At 35.5% G+C, this 17,221-nt stretch overlaps 1 protein-coding gene across 1 annotated transcript; it reads right to left on the bottom strand.

Annotated features, from left to right (window-relative positions):
• Positions 1–1,915: 1,915 nt before the first annotated feature.
• abo (de-etiolated protein 1 abo) lies at positions 1,916–13,332 on the bottom strand. The gene is given in 11 exon segments (XM_067114469.1): positions 1,916–2,291; positions 2,293–2,377; positions 4,266–4,472; positions 5,663–5,886; positions 6,111–6,264; positions 6,966–7,117; positions 7,971–8,241; positions 8,459–8,610; positions 9,216–9,309; positions 9,747–9,963; positions 13,195–13,332. Coding segments are annotated over 11 exon segments (1,704 nt in total). The 5' UTR covers positions 13,223–13,332; the 3' UTR covers positions 1,916–2,171.
• Positions 13,333–17,221: the final 3,889 nt, after the last annotated feature.

The raw sequence follows: 17,221 nt of genomic DNA, 5'->3' as shown, positions 1-17,221 counted from the left end.
GGTCATAAAAACAAAGAACTTACATACAAAGATGGTAGCTGTATTTTCAAGATGGTCAGAGAGGGACTTAAGGGAGTTATGACCTCTTGTACTTACACATACACAGTACCTCTTCTTTCACCAATTGGACAGGAGAGAAATATCAGTTACAAATAATCTGTGCAACATAAAAATAATTTTTAAAGGATGTTGGGCTGCTCCTCACAGGATTTAAGTCAAGCACCCCTAGGTCTGTTGCAGTTTGTCTTTGAAGCTGGCAGAGAGAGAAACTGCTAGAATGACTAACCAAACATGATAAGTAAGATGAGGGTTAGATTGTAGATAGCTGCCTGGGAAGGCTGTGAAGTTCACCAGATTAGTTTGTGATGTGTTAAATAGTATAAGAGATGAGGGACAAGTGAATCAATTATGAAGCTAAAGATGAGTTACCTAACTAACCAGACAACCTCAACTACAGTACAAGGCCAATCAAATGAGTGAGCATCAAGGTACAGTTCTTGTGATGTTCCTGAGGTAGAAGGAGGAAGCTTTATTTAATCTACTGATACAGATAGAACCTAGACTACCCACTTTGAATTTAATGACAGTACAATTCTCCTCAATGCTCGAAAAGGGCTTTTCACCAGTATGATTATTTATATTCCAAATTAAACCTTTTCCAAGTAATGGATTCCTAGTCACTGCACCTGAATGCTTTCTCTCAAGAGTGAATTTCATGAAAGTGTTGAGATTTCATAAGAAATTGTTTTCCACAATTTAAATATATGAAGGCTTCCTTCCAGTTTGAAGTTACTATTATTATTATTATTATTATTATTATTATTATTATTACTGATGTTGTTAATTACTACAACTGAAATGATTGCTAGGTGGCTGATAAATATAAACAGAGCAAAAACCTATGCATGTACCGTTTAAGGACTGTACTACCCTCTGCAGCAGACAGAGAAATGGAGAGGATTTTGATGAAGCATAACTACAGACTGCTCAGGTTCACTTATGGAGCACAGTGGGACGATTGCATAACAAACAAGAAGTTATGATGAGATGTGTCCAGCTGCTAAAATATCACGTAAGCTCTGAATGAGTACGATGTTTATAAATACAAAAAAGGGGTGGCAAGCATCAGGGAGTTTGTAGATATGGAGGTAGCAGGAAGATAACAAGCAGGAGGGACTGTAAAATCATAGTAAAGGATACAGATGACGACCTAGATCAGATGAGAATCCAAGCAGAAGACAGAGGACATTACAGAGAGCTTATTTCCAATCTAACCCCAAAAATGAAATATCTAGCATAAAAGATACTGATGGTGACGATGAGATTATGAAAATGGTCAGGCATATCACCATTTAAAAAGTCTATGTTTTAAAATAGATATGAGACCAAACTTTCAAGCATTATAATATCTAAAAGACTATCTATTACAGTAAAATTAAATTAATCATGAAACCATGAGATAATGTGATTAGATGTTGGCATCAAAGTGATTTTAATGAGCATAAACAAATGAAATAGAAAAAGCAAAAGCAAAATAAAAAATATATAAGTATGATGCACTACGCTCTCCTATACAACCACTGAATCTCCAAATCCTTTTTTAAAATTTTTGCTGATGAACTGATACAACATAACGTCTATGTGCAAAATGATTTATGCATTACAATATGGTCTTAAAATATACTTCTATAGTCAGCAACTAGGGATGCATTAATTACACACAACAGAGGCATGAGTACTCAGAGAGATTGGCTCTAACTGTAGAGAGCACTTCTAAGCATCATATCTTCAAAAAATAACAAAAAGTACCTTTAACACGGGTAGTTAATATTTTCATATGTACCTGCTATATATATTCCAGGAATTTACCAGTAACTTATAGTATTTGTACAGTAATTCCAATAAAACGATAACAACTGTATAACCACTATTTCTATTCTAATATTTACAATGGCACTTAAGTACTTTTTAGATTTCAATATACCTTAAAAGAGTTAGTAGTACCAGTATTTTAATTTCCATATAAAACTATACTTACTAAAAAAATAATCAGAATTATTATCACAGAGGCACTATTTGCAGTCCTGAAAAGTGCTACATTAATCTAAGAGGACTGCATTGCAATTTGAAGTCCCTTCATATAACTTCAAAAAAAAAAAAGCAAAAATAAGTTAACCTGGCTGATGCCTTAGGTGGAAATTAACAACATAATCTGCATTAGCACGCTGTACTGAGATAGTAAATGGGTTTATGATGAAAATGTAAATGTAACTAGCTCTCAGAGTGGGACGCAGACGCAGCTGCTAAGGAATTTGTGAGGCTCGCACGTCCGGCATGAATGCTAAACTTGATAAGACCAGAATCACGGCCAAAGAACCTGAAAATAATAGTGAATGTCACGACCCAATCTGTGTTACAGTATAACATACTGCAAAAGGCTTCAAAGAAAATACCAAGTTAACATTTTAGAATTATATGATGGTAACAAGAGCCTGACATTTCCTTAAAATACGTTCTCATTTCTCTACTAGGTAGGACCTCGAGTGGGTTATGGTCTCGCATCTTGCAACTAGCAACTGACTTGTAAAAGCTAAACAGTTCATACCCCTAAGTGAAACCTAGCTCTGGCAATGGTAAATTACAAAAAGTTGAAATGGGGTCACAAAGACCTGACACTCTTGAATCCTTCTCAATATTTTTGGACCGAAGATGAAAGCTACACAAATCATTCTATTTTTTATCAAGATGCATTTGGACACTAGCAATGGTTTTCCAAAAAGGTTCGTTAAAAAAAATGATTTTTTCATATAAACCCAGTACTTATACTAATGCCCTTTTCGTCTGTTAAAAAATGTTCTCAGACAAACGTTCTCGGAACAAAGAGAATAAGAAGACCCATAGATGGGTGTGCATGTGTAAACAAATCCAGTGGTTCCCAACTTTCAACCTGGTTCATTCTTTGTGTAATCTTAACCTTTCAAAGTGGGAACATATGACACACACAGTACATTAAATACACAAGTACACGTAACTTCCTGCATATTCCCGAAAAGAAAAATGAAATACAAATATCCATGATGGGCAGCAGAACAGATTAACTGATCTATAAAAAAACAAGTTTGTATTAATAAAAAATTACACAAAATCCTTCAAACTTCACGGTAGAATTACCAGTTAGAGACAATGCTACGAAGGGCTGCCCAAAATACAAATATCACAGCATAAAGAAATAAATAATGCAGCACATAACTGAGACTAGTACTTTGCACATAATAAACACAGGTCGTAAGGCGATAGAAACATATCTAACAAATGGGATAAAGTATTGTACATAGAAAAACACAGGGAAATATATGAATTTAGGTTATTAATTACTAATAATGTCTAAAGTAGTGATGGTCACACTGTAGACTGAATCACTAAGGATAAGTGAAAAAGGTGAAAGAGTTGGAGATTAGTAAATGGAAAGAGCAAAGAAGTAATGAGTGGTTTTGAGTGAATGCTGCTAAGAATACCAGCAAAGGACACTGAGAAAACTCTGACAGAGCTGTTTACACCATTGTAGACTCGCGAACAGGAAAGAGAGTGGTTGGTTCCTATTGGGAGATGTGACAATGACAGACTACAGATGTGGGCATTATATAATTGATGGGGTTGTGATGAAACAAATTATTTTAAATGAAAAGAATATTAAAAAATAATAACACTGAAATACTTGAAAGCATGGGAGGCCTGTGAACAAAATCATCTCATCATTTATGATATCTGAGAGTCGAAGTGATAATGAGAAAAATTTTATATAAGACAAAGTTTACATTCAAATACACTTGTTACAAACAAAATGGACAAAACCATGATGCTCCAAGATGGATTCATTTACCACATATTGCTTGAAGCACTGAAAAGTTTTGCCTATTGATTTGTCTTGTTTCAGCTTTAGTTTGAATTCTTCTTATCTTCAAACTGAGAGCCCCATTAAAAATTCCAAACATATGGTGTAGCCAGGGACAAAAATCATAAAAATTTTTTTCTACATTAGATTCTGATGGCTTCGCACTCTCAAAGGGCACTAGGACATCAGTATCTTTCAACATCAATGATGTAAGGATTAAACAAATTAAAACAGAAAACATTTTAATTATCGACAGGGAACAAATTTCAGATAAAGAATAAAATTAGTCATGTTTAACCCAGTACAGTATGTACTGCTGAATGCTAAATAAACATAAATCAAAGGAATCATATCTCATCATTTGGAATACTACCTTATTGGATGGTCTGCACAACTCTTTGGCCGTTCCATCACAGAGACCCATTTATCGTCATATGAGAAAAGTGTCAAGTCAAGGTATGGAGATGCAGAGAACGACTGCGCTGAAATTGGCAATTGGCTTAAAAGCCTTTTTGTGGCCTCAGTAACTCCACCACCTCTAGCACTAATTATGGTCTTCTTGAATCTTTTGTGGTTAAGTCTGAAAAAGAAAAGATTATTTTACAATGAAGCTTACCTCTTTCTTATTGCAATGAATAACAAAAAATGTGTCTTGAACCCAGCCGAGAAATGAATAAAGAAGCTGTATTCTTCAGAGAGTTAAACAAAAGCATGGTAGTATTGACTATTAATACACTTATGCTTCTGTTGTGAGAATGGGTCTATTGCAGAAATAGAACGTAATCGAATAGCACAGCAAATATATATGTAAATGAGTAGACATAATCTATTTAAACAAATAAAACAATTATGGATATTTCTCTCACTTGAGTATTATGTTACTGTCAAGGATTCATACAACGCCAATAAATGATTATATAATCAAATTAATAACTACGGTTTCTACATAGGCCTATACTGTTCTCAAGATCTGTTTCCATCACCTGTTTCCTGGTCACTTGGTACATGCCAGATTTCACATTTCAAAAGAGTGTGTGGAAATTAAAAACATTAACAGTTTTACCAGATTTTTCTATTGCAGGCAATCCCATCTGTGGAAAAGGAATTCTCTACCCTCTTTCTTATTTACCCAAATTTTTTTCCTTAAAATTCTAATGGCAGCTATACTTTGACCATCTAACCCATCTGCAAAGGTTTAAATATTTTGCTACCTTTTAAAATACAGCAGCTCCTTGGCTTATCAAAGACCCCAACTTACCGGATTCCTTAACTTATCTGCTACGTTATTGCCATGGATTTTTTCTACCTTTCACAAAATAATGCATACTGTAGAAAAAGCTCTTAAAATGAAAGATAAGTGCATATTACGGTTAGGCTCAGACTAAAAATTACATAAGATTACTGTTAATTTTTAAAAAGCTCTTAAAATGAAAGATAAGTGAATGTTACAGTTAAGCTCAGGCTAAAAATTACATAAGACTACTGTTAGTTTTGGAATATCTTGAGAGCTCAGGTATTAATGCTTTATTACAGTCTTTGTTACTTATCAGAAGGCCAGACCCCAAAGCCATCTGAGAGGATGAGGGGCTACTATACTACAATGTAAAACTAAAGCACAAGTCATAATCACTCTGCTCAGTCCTTATACCTCTTCTAATCTTGAGTGGGGTTACAAAATTTGCTTGCTTTAACCACTCTGTCTCATGATTTGAGAATACTGTATAATTTGTTAAAAAAAGAAATTAAATGACTAAAAAATAATGAACCAACCTGGCCCATGTATTGTTGGATGGGGAGCAAGTAAACTGGGACTCACAGCTGAGTCTTGCATTACGGAAGAAGTCTGCCATCTTTTCAAATAAATCCAAGAGCTCTGAGGACGTGTTTTCATATACAGCAATAATCTCCGTTGTAATCATGTTGTAGACTACAAAGAATGACGGCTGGCCATTTGGTTCTGCAGTTCGTAAAGTTACCACTTCTTCAGAAGCATACTAGAAAAGAAACCTGATATGAATACAGAATACTGCCTTTGTAAAAGGTTCAATAAAGATATTAAAAATTCATGGAGCATATGCATAATGCTGCTAGCTAGCCGGCAGATGACCTTTTACATCAGGATGCATGTATAACAAAGACAAGTTTTGTACTTACTGGTATTCCTGAACAGGTAAGTTACAACAAACTTTTAAGATTCTTCAGACTCACGGAACCATACCTTAATAACTAAGTGAGCATCATCAAGGAGCTGCATCTTCCACATTCTCAATAAAAGAAGATGGTCGAAGTAATGGAAGTATTCTCTTAATGCTCGTGGGTTGCCTTCTTTTTTGCTTAAGGCCTCTGCACGGCGATATAAAAACACTAACAACCTGAAAAGAGAGAGAACCTTCATTGCAAGCCCATCACTTTTTGTCAGTCAATCATACCTTCACTGTATGCAGGTAGGATTTGAAACTACCAAATATCAGGTTGTTGACATGCAGAATTCAAAAAATGGTGGGATTCAGAGCTGATGTAAAGAGATTTGAACTGTTAGAGCATTAGGAATGTATCTCCAGAGGGCCTTACATTTTGGGAAGTTAGATTCACATTCTTCGAGCCCTATGATAGCAGCAGAACAAGCAGTGTCATTTTTCTAAATCCTATTCCTCTATCATTTATTCATTATGGCACCATACATGATTGATAAAACGCAAAGCGGTGTCTTCTGCTATTTTTGTCATACCACATAATACTCTAATGCATAATGAATTATAGGACTCTAAATTCATCTTTTTCCCCGATGAGAAAAAAAGGAAACACTCAATTCAACACCGTTTTTTTTATTCCTAGAACCATACACTCAATTCCTCTCCTAATTCCAGATGGATGTAGATCATTAGTGCAACTCAATCCACCCCATCTAAATTGCAAAAGTCACTGACTTGCAGAACAGATGTTGGGCTAAATACTGCACTAGGAGTAATGGCATTAATGGAAGTGAAGTTTGCTAAAAATTAGATCTGAGGATGGAGGAAGAGTCTTTGAGAAAAAGCTACCTACCTAAGATCAAAGAAAAGAAAATGCTTACCTATGCTTTAAGCAGTTTATAACACTCTCTCGATTATGCTGGTAATTACGTTCCATTCTATCTGGGCAAACAGTGGCCAATATATAGTCGTCATCTTCATAACAAATCCTTCCAATGGTACGAACATCTAAAAATGTCCCATTGGGGGTAATCTGTAAGGATTAAAAAAATTGTTTTCCAAGCATATTTCATAGTAAAGCAAAGAAACAGAATCCATAACTGAACTTTGATGTAAAATTATCTTATACAATCCTAAATCCTGACAAAAAGAAATTTGAAAATATGCAATGGGTCATCACTTTAGAGGTAACCACACCAAGTTGCTATAATTATTACTACACATACACATTTTTAAATTCTCCCAAGGCTGAGCTGAAGGATCATTCTTTAATGAAGAGTGTAATCTGAAGCAAGATAAAGTCATTATAGAAGTTGGACATCTAGGTGAGTAGATCAATCTGAAAAAATAAAAAAAGGTCCTTGGGAAATGTCTATAACATATGCAAGAGAAATGGTGATAGAAATCAATATGTGATTACACCAAATGCCTCCTTATATTGTGGCCAAAGAGAAATATAACAGCGTTCTTCAGCTAAAGCATCATGAGATTATTCTACACGACTAATAAAAATTCTTAAATGCTCATGACACCCATAAAATATACTGTACACTTGAGATTTAGTGTTTTGTCTAAAATATTACCTACCTATACCCTTCTTCCCTGCTCAAGCATATTTCCCCCACAATGACAAAATTTGAAAGTCCCCAGCACATATTTTTTCAGTTTCTTTTAGATTTTGGTAAAGAATGATTTCTTAGCTTTGACTTGTGAAAATGGCATTAGCTAGTGAAAAGGTTTGTCCTTGTATCAACACACAAAGAAAAATGTGAACATCTTATTAACTAAAAATGTTATGTACAGACATTATACTTGGTAATAATAGTCATAAACAATACATTACCAACTGTCCATTAATATCATACAAAGTGCATTTGTAAACTCACCTGAAATATATGGATTGTTTGATGTTGCACAGAGAGAACTGATAATGTTTGCCCATAGAGGTAAAGTCCCTGATTGTGAGAAAGAAAAATCTTGTCATGCTTGAATGTTCTGTAGTCACACAACTGGCCCATTTCCATGTCAATGATATGAAGCGTGTAATCCTCTAATGGAGAACGGGGGTTTGGTGTTACCGATTCATTATTTCTGTAGAGGTCAAAGTGATCTATGATGTTGTTATCTTCTGGTGATGCAGATCCAACGATAACATACCTAAGAGAAAGAGTAAATTTTATAAACAATATTGTACTCAGTCTCAAAAGAGAAAACACCCCCATCAGATAAGATACAGTCAAATGTAATAACCCAATGCCTCTGTCTATATACTGCAAAAATTAACCCTCACTTGAATTAAGTATGGCACTTACTTCACCTCATAATATCACTGAATCATTTTCATACAACCTATAGCCAAAACATAAGTACCAACCTTCCATCATCTGTGAACAGGCTACACTCTCGATTCAACTGCTCTCCATTAGTTGCTACATTCACAGTGTGCTTAAGTTTGAAGAATCGGTCAAAGATATTCTTACGAATCTCATGACTCTTGGCATCATTGTCTTTCAGAACATTTGTTCCCTGTAAATTCAAATCATGTTCATACCAACTTCTATAAATTTCAATAAATCACTGAATTTCACATCTCTAGCTTCCAGTAAAATACAATCACTATTATTGCCCTACTTAAGGCGAAATCTTGATAGGAACTTAATAAATCTTTCCCAGGTGTAGAACAAAACTGTAAAACAACATTTTGAACAATCTTGTGTCTTTCTCAGGCAGAAATTACTTTTCAGAACTGCCCATCCCGCCAACTGAGACATAGGACCAAATAAGAATATGAATTTAGCGTGGATAGTACCTGCATAACATCATCACCATTACTCTCCATGAGAACTTACTCTTTTGTTGTCTTATAAGGGCTGGGTAAAAACCAATACCAATCAGATGTGAAGGGATTAGAAAAGTTAGCGAAATACACAATGGTTTTCATCCACGACACAATCAATTCAGTTTTGTGTTCATTAACATCAGTGTTATTTCAAAAGAGCTTTATTGCTAGAAATGACAAATTTTACATTCCTTTATACACCCAATTAAAATAGAGTATACAGAAAGTTTATCACAGGTCATCTTCAATTGCAACAAAGATTTTTTAGAAGTGAGAAGAAAGCCTGCCATACCTCGCACCAGTGCAGAAGATCAGCCGCTGCTGAGGGTCCCATGTATCTGAATATTTCAATACTCATTTGATCTGCAGAAAAGGCAATAAGGAATCTGGAACAGACACATAATTATTTCCAGACTGGAATTTGACGACCAAATAAACTTTTTTACTACAAGTTACAACAATGGTTTAATAAGTACTGCCACAATAATGCTCAGTATAAGTACAGTATTCTGCTCTAAAATGATGCCAGGATGAGTAATCCCACAAGACAACATAATAAGACATCACCTCTCATATAGCTCTGACCTTAGGGGAGACCAGAAATACAAAAGCCGTGAGACTAAATGGGTTAATCATTCAAATATACCAAACAAAAATTATAAATATGTAATAATTTGCATATTTCATAAATGAAAACAACTTACTTTCACTTTTAACCAGTCTAAGGCAATAGACTGACAGCTGCACTGCTTGTTGGAGTAAGGGAAACTGTAGCTGAAGATAATATTATTATAACTTAGTTCAAGAAAAAAGAAATGCTTACCTCCCATCTGGGCTAAATTTTCTTAAAAAACATGGTGGCTTCTGGATATTTGTTACGGTGAAATTTGGAGTGATGTTTTGATAAAAATAACGATTACTATGCTGGTGTCGACGTGGATATCTATGTATCTCACGATGACTAAGACGAACAACAAGGTTTTGAGGAGGAATACTGTGAACTTTGATACCACGCTGGGTTGTATCAGCACTAGCCCCTTCTGTAAAAGAAAAGAGTGAAAATGTACAATATATTATCAATGATATCTTCATACAAGACATACATCAATGAAGACAGTACAGTACATGTATATTAATTATGTCTGATTTCTGGAATATGATATTAAATCTTTATCAAACCTTATAAAACATTGTTGGAACTCTTTCAAGTACTTTACTAATACAAGATTACATAACTGGAACACTAGAAGCTTACAAAGCAATATCAGAGTTTTCAGACATAAAACCCATACCCGTGTGTCTGTTTCATTACAAAAGATTAAGAGAGTATACCATTCAAAACTGAAATAAATTTCTACTGGGGTACCAGTTATAGCTCAGTTGCACATGGGAAAATGTAGCTTATTTTGCAAAAATATAATCAATAGTGATCATAAGGACGAGTACAGCAATCATTAAGGGAGATATTTCCCTTGTCAAATAGGACACTGCATCCCAGGGAAAGTTAAACTGGATTAGGACGAGGCATTTTAAGAGCCATTTTATCCTTCAGTTGTTTTTTCTCTCTAGTGATGACAGATACAAGGCATATTTTTCTTCCATTGCTACTCTTATGACTTAAATAAATTTGTCTTTGCTATTCATTTGTATTTATCTTTCTTCATCTAAAATAACTGGTTATCTATGTCATTGCCCTAAGCCTATACTGTTAAAAACAATAATATGGAATGGGGGGAACAATTTGTTTCCTTAAACCCTACAAACCTATATAACCTAATTTTCAATGTCATACCCTACCATTTGAAAGGGATGCATACTAAGCTACCCTCACTTAGCATTTAACATCATGCTTCAGTAGACAAACTTTGGCCACATGGGCCTTACATCAGATATATTCTATATACCCTGAAATCTGCCCTATCATTCCTCAAGCTTTAATGTTTTACAGGGTAAATTCTTTCATTTATACAATTTTTTTAATACTTTTCCCGTGTTTGATCTTTACCACTTGACTTACATTTCAAACTCTTTGACAAAGACTTGAATTCTATCAATATACGAGTATATCTCATCTCTCATCTTGACATTATGATCTGGCACCCAGTTCACTTACCTCACTGTACATTCAGTTCTTCCTGGAATATATCATCCACATAATAATAATACTGTAATAATAAATGTGCAGTTAATTCTAAGTAACTGCCTTTTCCTCTGTGAAGTTCAATACCACACAACTTTCCAAATGTCTGATTCCAGTTATAGCCACATTGTGGAATGATCTTCCAGAACATGCAGTTGAAGCGGTGGAGATTTTAAAGTTCATACTTAGTGCAAATGCATTTTTGATAAGCAGACTCACATGAGTCATGCTATACAGTACAGTTTATTTGTACAGTATGTCTTTACCCAGCCAAGGGGGTCACTGCCCACTCTGGATGACAAGCCACCCTATCCCTCCAACTGAACATACCCTAGAGGCTAAGTCATAGAGAAGAATAGACATATGCATTCTGACCTTACCTTCTATAGCCTAACTTTGCCTTACTTGGCAGGGGGAAGAGGGGGGTGGGAGGTGGGAATTTGGGCATGGGACCCAACACATCCTAACATGATTTAGAGTTCCATCAATCAAACTAGTGAAGTGCAGAAATTCACCCCAACCTAACCTTGCACACTGGGTCCCAACTGCCTAAAGGGGCATCCTTGTCACTCGCTAAACAATACACCTAGCATATTTCTTATCTTCAGTTGGTGGGATCGCTTGCCGTAGCACTGGTAATTCAATTAATTTAGGAGAAGCATTCATCAATAGAAGGGTTACAATAATTCCAGACGGATAATGAGTTATTTTGGTGTTGATTTACCATATATAAAGAATAAAGTTGGTAATTCTTACACATAAGGTGCTATTCTTAAATCAAATTATATTTAAGGCACATACTGAAAACCTGGAGGAGTCAGAAAATACCGGAGCACCTTAGCCCAAGAATTTCTGAACTATCAATTGGATGAAAACATTAGGCTATAATCAGGTTACAATTAACTACAAACAATACTAAAAACAGTTGCAAAAACTTCTGTGTACAGCATATGCCTAGTCTAGCACATGCCCTACAGAAACCTCTCATCTCTAATGTCTATGACCTTATGGAATGGAGCAGTTTCAAAACAATAACAATGGACTTACTAGAAAATGGCGGAAGTTTTTTATTGTTATCAGTAATATATACATATTATTCACATGCACTTGAAGCCCCTAGACTAAGGAAAATAAGCAAAAATGGCCATTTTCCAATCATTTTTTATATTAAATTCAGTGATGGTGAGGAACTAAAATTCATGTTATTACCATATCTTGCTCATCAATAGGCCTATGCTGTCCTTACATTTCTATAGGCTAGCTTATGATGCTATTAAGCCTAATTTGGTGCTGGTATGAAACTGACTGCAATTAAGATAATATTTACAGACATATAGCCTACCCTAACCCTTCTTATCCTAAGCCTACTAGCCTAAATATACAACACTGTCTGGATCTTGAACATAGGGCTACTAACAGTAATGAACTTTTGTGTGAGGTGTAGGCTATTCAGGCCTACAAGGAGATCAATTGGTTAACCAGGATATTTTAGATTAAATGACCCAACATAACATTTTTAACCTTGGCCTACTAGCCTAGCCCAGATATAAAACAACATGTGGATCTTTAACATAAGCATACTAACAGTTATGAAGTTTTGCATATGGCATAGGCTATTTATATGGAGATGCATACAGGTTAAACAGAGATAAATGTGGGTTCTTTAGAGATAAATATTATATATTAAATAGAGATATATACAGGTTACACAGAGATGCTAATTATGGGTTAAATGGAGGTAAATACAGGTTAAATGGAAATAAACAGAGGTTAAATAGAGATAAATACGGGTTAAATAGAGATAAATACGGGTTAAATAGAGATGATAAATACAGGTTAAAGATAAATACAGATTAAATAAGCCTAAAGATAAATACAGGTTACACAGAGATGATTTATACAAGTTCAACATATAAAAATGGGTTAAATAGAAATAAATGCAAGTTAAATTGAGATAAATGCAGGTTAAATTACATGTTATAAATTCAGAATAGGCATTAACCACCGTGTTTCTTAGCTAAACAGGCCTAGGCTACTAGCCTATTAGGCTAGGCCTACTTAAGCTAGGCACAAGCCTAGGTTAGACTAGTCTACCGAACTAAAATCTAATATAACCTATGTTTGAACTAACCTTCATCAAGTTCACTCGATAAAACCATCTTTTCTCTTAACGCCCGGCTAAATAATGCTAATCATACATCAAGTAAATACACTAGGTTTGTCTGACGGGTGAAAAATAATAAACAAATGTACAACAAATATCTTCTTCTTAGTTCAAGGAATGTCACCCCAAAGATATGAAGGTGTGGCTGAATCCTCTACCCTACTGCTGCGTCTGCACTTTTCTTAGTAGATATGTCCTGATTTTTCAATTACTACTTGAGAAAATACATTAGTTTGGGGGCGTTATTGAAAATGAAAAGTCACGATAAACAAAATAAAAATGTAAGCAGATATCTTCCTGCTTGATGAGAGCCACACCCTGACATTCCACATATTTTCATATATATTTATATATATATATATATATAGAAGAGATATATATATATATATATATATATATATATATATATATATATATATATATATATATATATATATATATATCCTGTTTTTTTCATTACTACTAAAGGAAAATACGGAATTAGACAAAACAAAACGAAATTACACCTGATTTCAGAGGAAAGTAAATCCATCAAGGCATGACAAGACGACGGAGTTGGATACTGGCCATTACAAAAATTTCAGCCAATTCAGAATATACAAAAACACGTTTTTTTAAAATCATGAGTCCCTGTTGATTGTTCCGCCGTAATGAATTTATGGGCTTGCCCTTACCTCCTACATATTATCCAACAAATGTTTACCAGTTATCTTAAGGGAATGACAGGCTGTGCCCACTGAATTTTGTTACTCCCAAGTTAATCAACTCCGTTAACTAGCACAGTTAGCAGATTAGCTCTATTATCTCTGAACCGAAAATTTATTGTGAAAATCATATATATTTCGGAAGGTAATGTTTTTGGCTATTCAGGGCTGTCTTTGCAGTCCTTAGCGCTAACAAGTACCTCCTCCAGAAAGTTCGTCTTCGAATTGGACACTTAACCCATGGATATTTGGCTATTTATAGCCAGGCCACCGGAATACACGACTTTAGTCGGCAATTCGCCTTGACATCATTTACAGGAATATGTCTAATATTTTATGTAAAAGTGTTGCATTTCCTCCGTTTCTCATGTATAAGGTGTTTTAAAAATATTATCTTTTTATATATTCACATGTTTTTTATTATTTTTAAATATTGAAAGATTCGATTGTTGTGCAATCTGTCAGAAAAACCGGGCTACATAATATTGACATTCCTAGAAATTGATGGTGAAAATAATCAAAGAGAACTAGGAAAATAAGTACATAAAATCAAATAAAATGGAACCAGAAAAGCAAATGCATAGAGAAGTACGTAACATGGAACAGCTGAACAACCAATGGAAAAAAAAGTGTTAAACCATCGCTTTATGCGTCAAGGAAGCCTCAGGCCAAAACGATTCCAGCTAAAAGTCAGAGCGACCTTGCTATCACCGTCACCACGATATTCTTTATATGCATTTGTTTATTATCACATCACAGCTTGTTATGATCGCTTTTACAATATTTCATTGAATATTTTAGAACCACGTAAGTCCGTAAGTGGCAGCGTCAACGAAAATACACTCCCCCGAGCGTATTGTGGTCAACTGTTGATTTATTATCCTACCAAATGCCGTAAAATTTGTGTTTTTGATAACGAATGCTAACACTTCCGTATTGCAGCAGTTGCCTAGATAAATCGACATAATAGTTGTGTCACATTGTTATACACATTAGGAACGTTCATAGACAAGAATAAATAAAATCCTCGCTTTGGTCAAGTCGTCTCCAGTGGTTTACCCGAGTCGAAGTACTACCTAATCACCACACAATTAATATGATTCTGAGAGCGATATGTTGCTTTAGATAAACCCATCCCGTTGCTGGCACAAACCCTCATTCCTAGAGAGGCCCGTAGGTAATAATATTGAAGGTTGTGATGTGAAAAAGCGCGCAGACTATCCTAGTTAGGTTAGGTGTGGTTGGTAAGGCTATTTGCTGCCTAAACAAACTCACGAATGTACAAAACATACATTAAGATATAGGAAATTTATATTTTTAAACTCCAAAATACCATATGTGTTTTACCTAAAAATTTTGCCCAGACGTTTATATAGCGGAAAATAGCTTGATAGCTTCTCCATTATTACCAGTTACCTCAATACGGACGTCAACCTCAGAACTATCCTCTTCAGCAACTAGCTATATCCTGTAATTTGGTTGGTAGGTGGTGGTGGATTGAGGTTCCACTACCCATGACTTCGATTTAGCCAGCAACTTGCCGGCAAGGGGTATTGCTCCCACAGCAGCCAGTAAAACTATGGCGTATAAATGTTTTTAGTTGTATACAGGCAAATTCGGCATCCAAAAATGTCAAATGGTTATAGTAAAAGACATCATTAAATATATAGTTTTCAGTATTTTCGGAATTATTATTACGGTACACATGTTTTGGACAGACTTCAGACTCACCTGGACGACTTGACCTATGTACCATTTACGTTTGTAATGTTTACAAGTTACTCATATTTTAGTTAATGCCTTAATATTGATTGAAAGTCGTTACAGCTTTGTATTATACAAAATTACAATATGCAAATTTCGACTAAGTTAGAAAGGAGGCTGTTTATGCACAGGAAAACCATTTTTTTTATAGAATGAGTAAACGTTGTTAGGAACGAAAAATACTTATGCTTCCTTGCATTGGCATTGCGCATAGAGTATTTTTCAATCTATTAAAAATGTATTATTTTTTCTTCACCCGTTCAGAATGCGTAAGTATGCATATGACTTACAGCTGTGACTACTACCGGCATATTAATGGCAGTTCTACTGGCATGGCGCTGAATGTTTTTACAAATTATTTATTAGGGTGCCGCAGCTTTCCGCAAATGCCACACTATTAGGCAAATTTCCGCCATAAAATATAATGTTTCATTGGGGTGCAGACGTATGTAACTGTCACATTAATGAGCAAATTTCCCCCTTAATAGATAAGTAAGAATCGACAGGTGTTTCCATTTCGTGGGCAAAATTTCTGTAGAAAGCACTTGCTACTGCTACAGGTTTTTGCAGTATGCCTTGATTATCCAAAAGCATCACTTTGAACAATACTCCAAGTTCAGTCGAACAAAAGCATCACAGTACACACCCATTAATTAATTAACCCTGGACAGGTAGCGTTGTGTTGTTTAAGACACAAGCGGGTTGCAAAAAACCCTTTTTTTCGTTGTGCGCAGCGTCCCCTTTGAGTAAGCCGACTCATTTTCTGATTCTGGATTCAACTAATATTTGTAGAGCTGCTATGCACAATAGATGGGCTGCACTTGTATTACGCCACGAACACAGTATTTTCTTTGCCGAAAGTTCATTTTGTGTCCATTTCAGCACTACTTTACCTTGTACGTAAGTAAAAGTGGTTTTCAATAATTTTGCAAAATTGATTGCTGCATCGTTGTTATTTGGACTATAGTGATAATTTTTGGTGAAAACGTTGACAAATGATTGCCCTACATAGACCAACTGCCATTTTGGAGATTGATCATGGCCAAGATTTTTTTTTTCTTTTTGTACTTTTCTAATTTTCCATTTTTTCAGATTTCGCCATGTCGATAAGGGACATTGTGAAGGAGGAGGGCCACGATAAGCTGCTTTTTTCAGAGCATGACGCCAGTGACATGGAGGATCCGTCTGAGATTGTTATTGAAAGCAGACAGGGCGTTTGACAGCCTGCACGACACTCTCACCTGGGAGGACGAGGAGGTAGACGAAGTCAAACAGGAAGACGTGGAGGCCGAGTTGGAAGGTGTCGCACCCCAGGAGGACCAGCCTTCTACGTCGAGTGCTGCGACAGCTTCTTTCCTTTCCCTTAGCCCCTCTGAGTTACGAAGCAGGAAGAGGGGGAGGGGGCCACTACATCTTGAAGCTGGTGATGCCCTCAAGAAGTTGCCGGAAGACATCTACAGAGGAAAGGACAAAACAGTGTGGCACTCAGAGCAAAACCCTGCCATGCCACCTATTTCGAGGAGTGA

The sequence above is a fragment of the Macrobrachium rosenbergii genome, chromosome 2 (assembly GCF_040412425.1).
Source record: "Macrobrachium rosenbergii isolate ZJJX-2024 chromosome 2, ASM4041242v1, whole genome shotgun sequence".
Classification (NCBI taxonomy): Eukaryota; Metazoa; Arthropoda; class Malacostraca; order Decapoda; family Palaemonidae; genus Macrobrachium; species Macrobrachium rosenbergii.
This window is presented reverse-complemented; position numbering and strand designations above follow the sequence as displayed.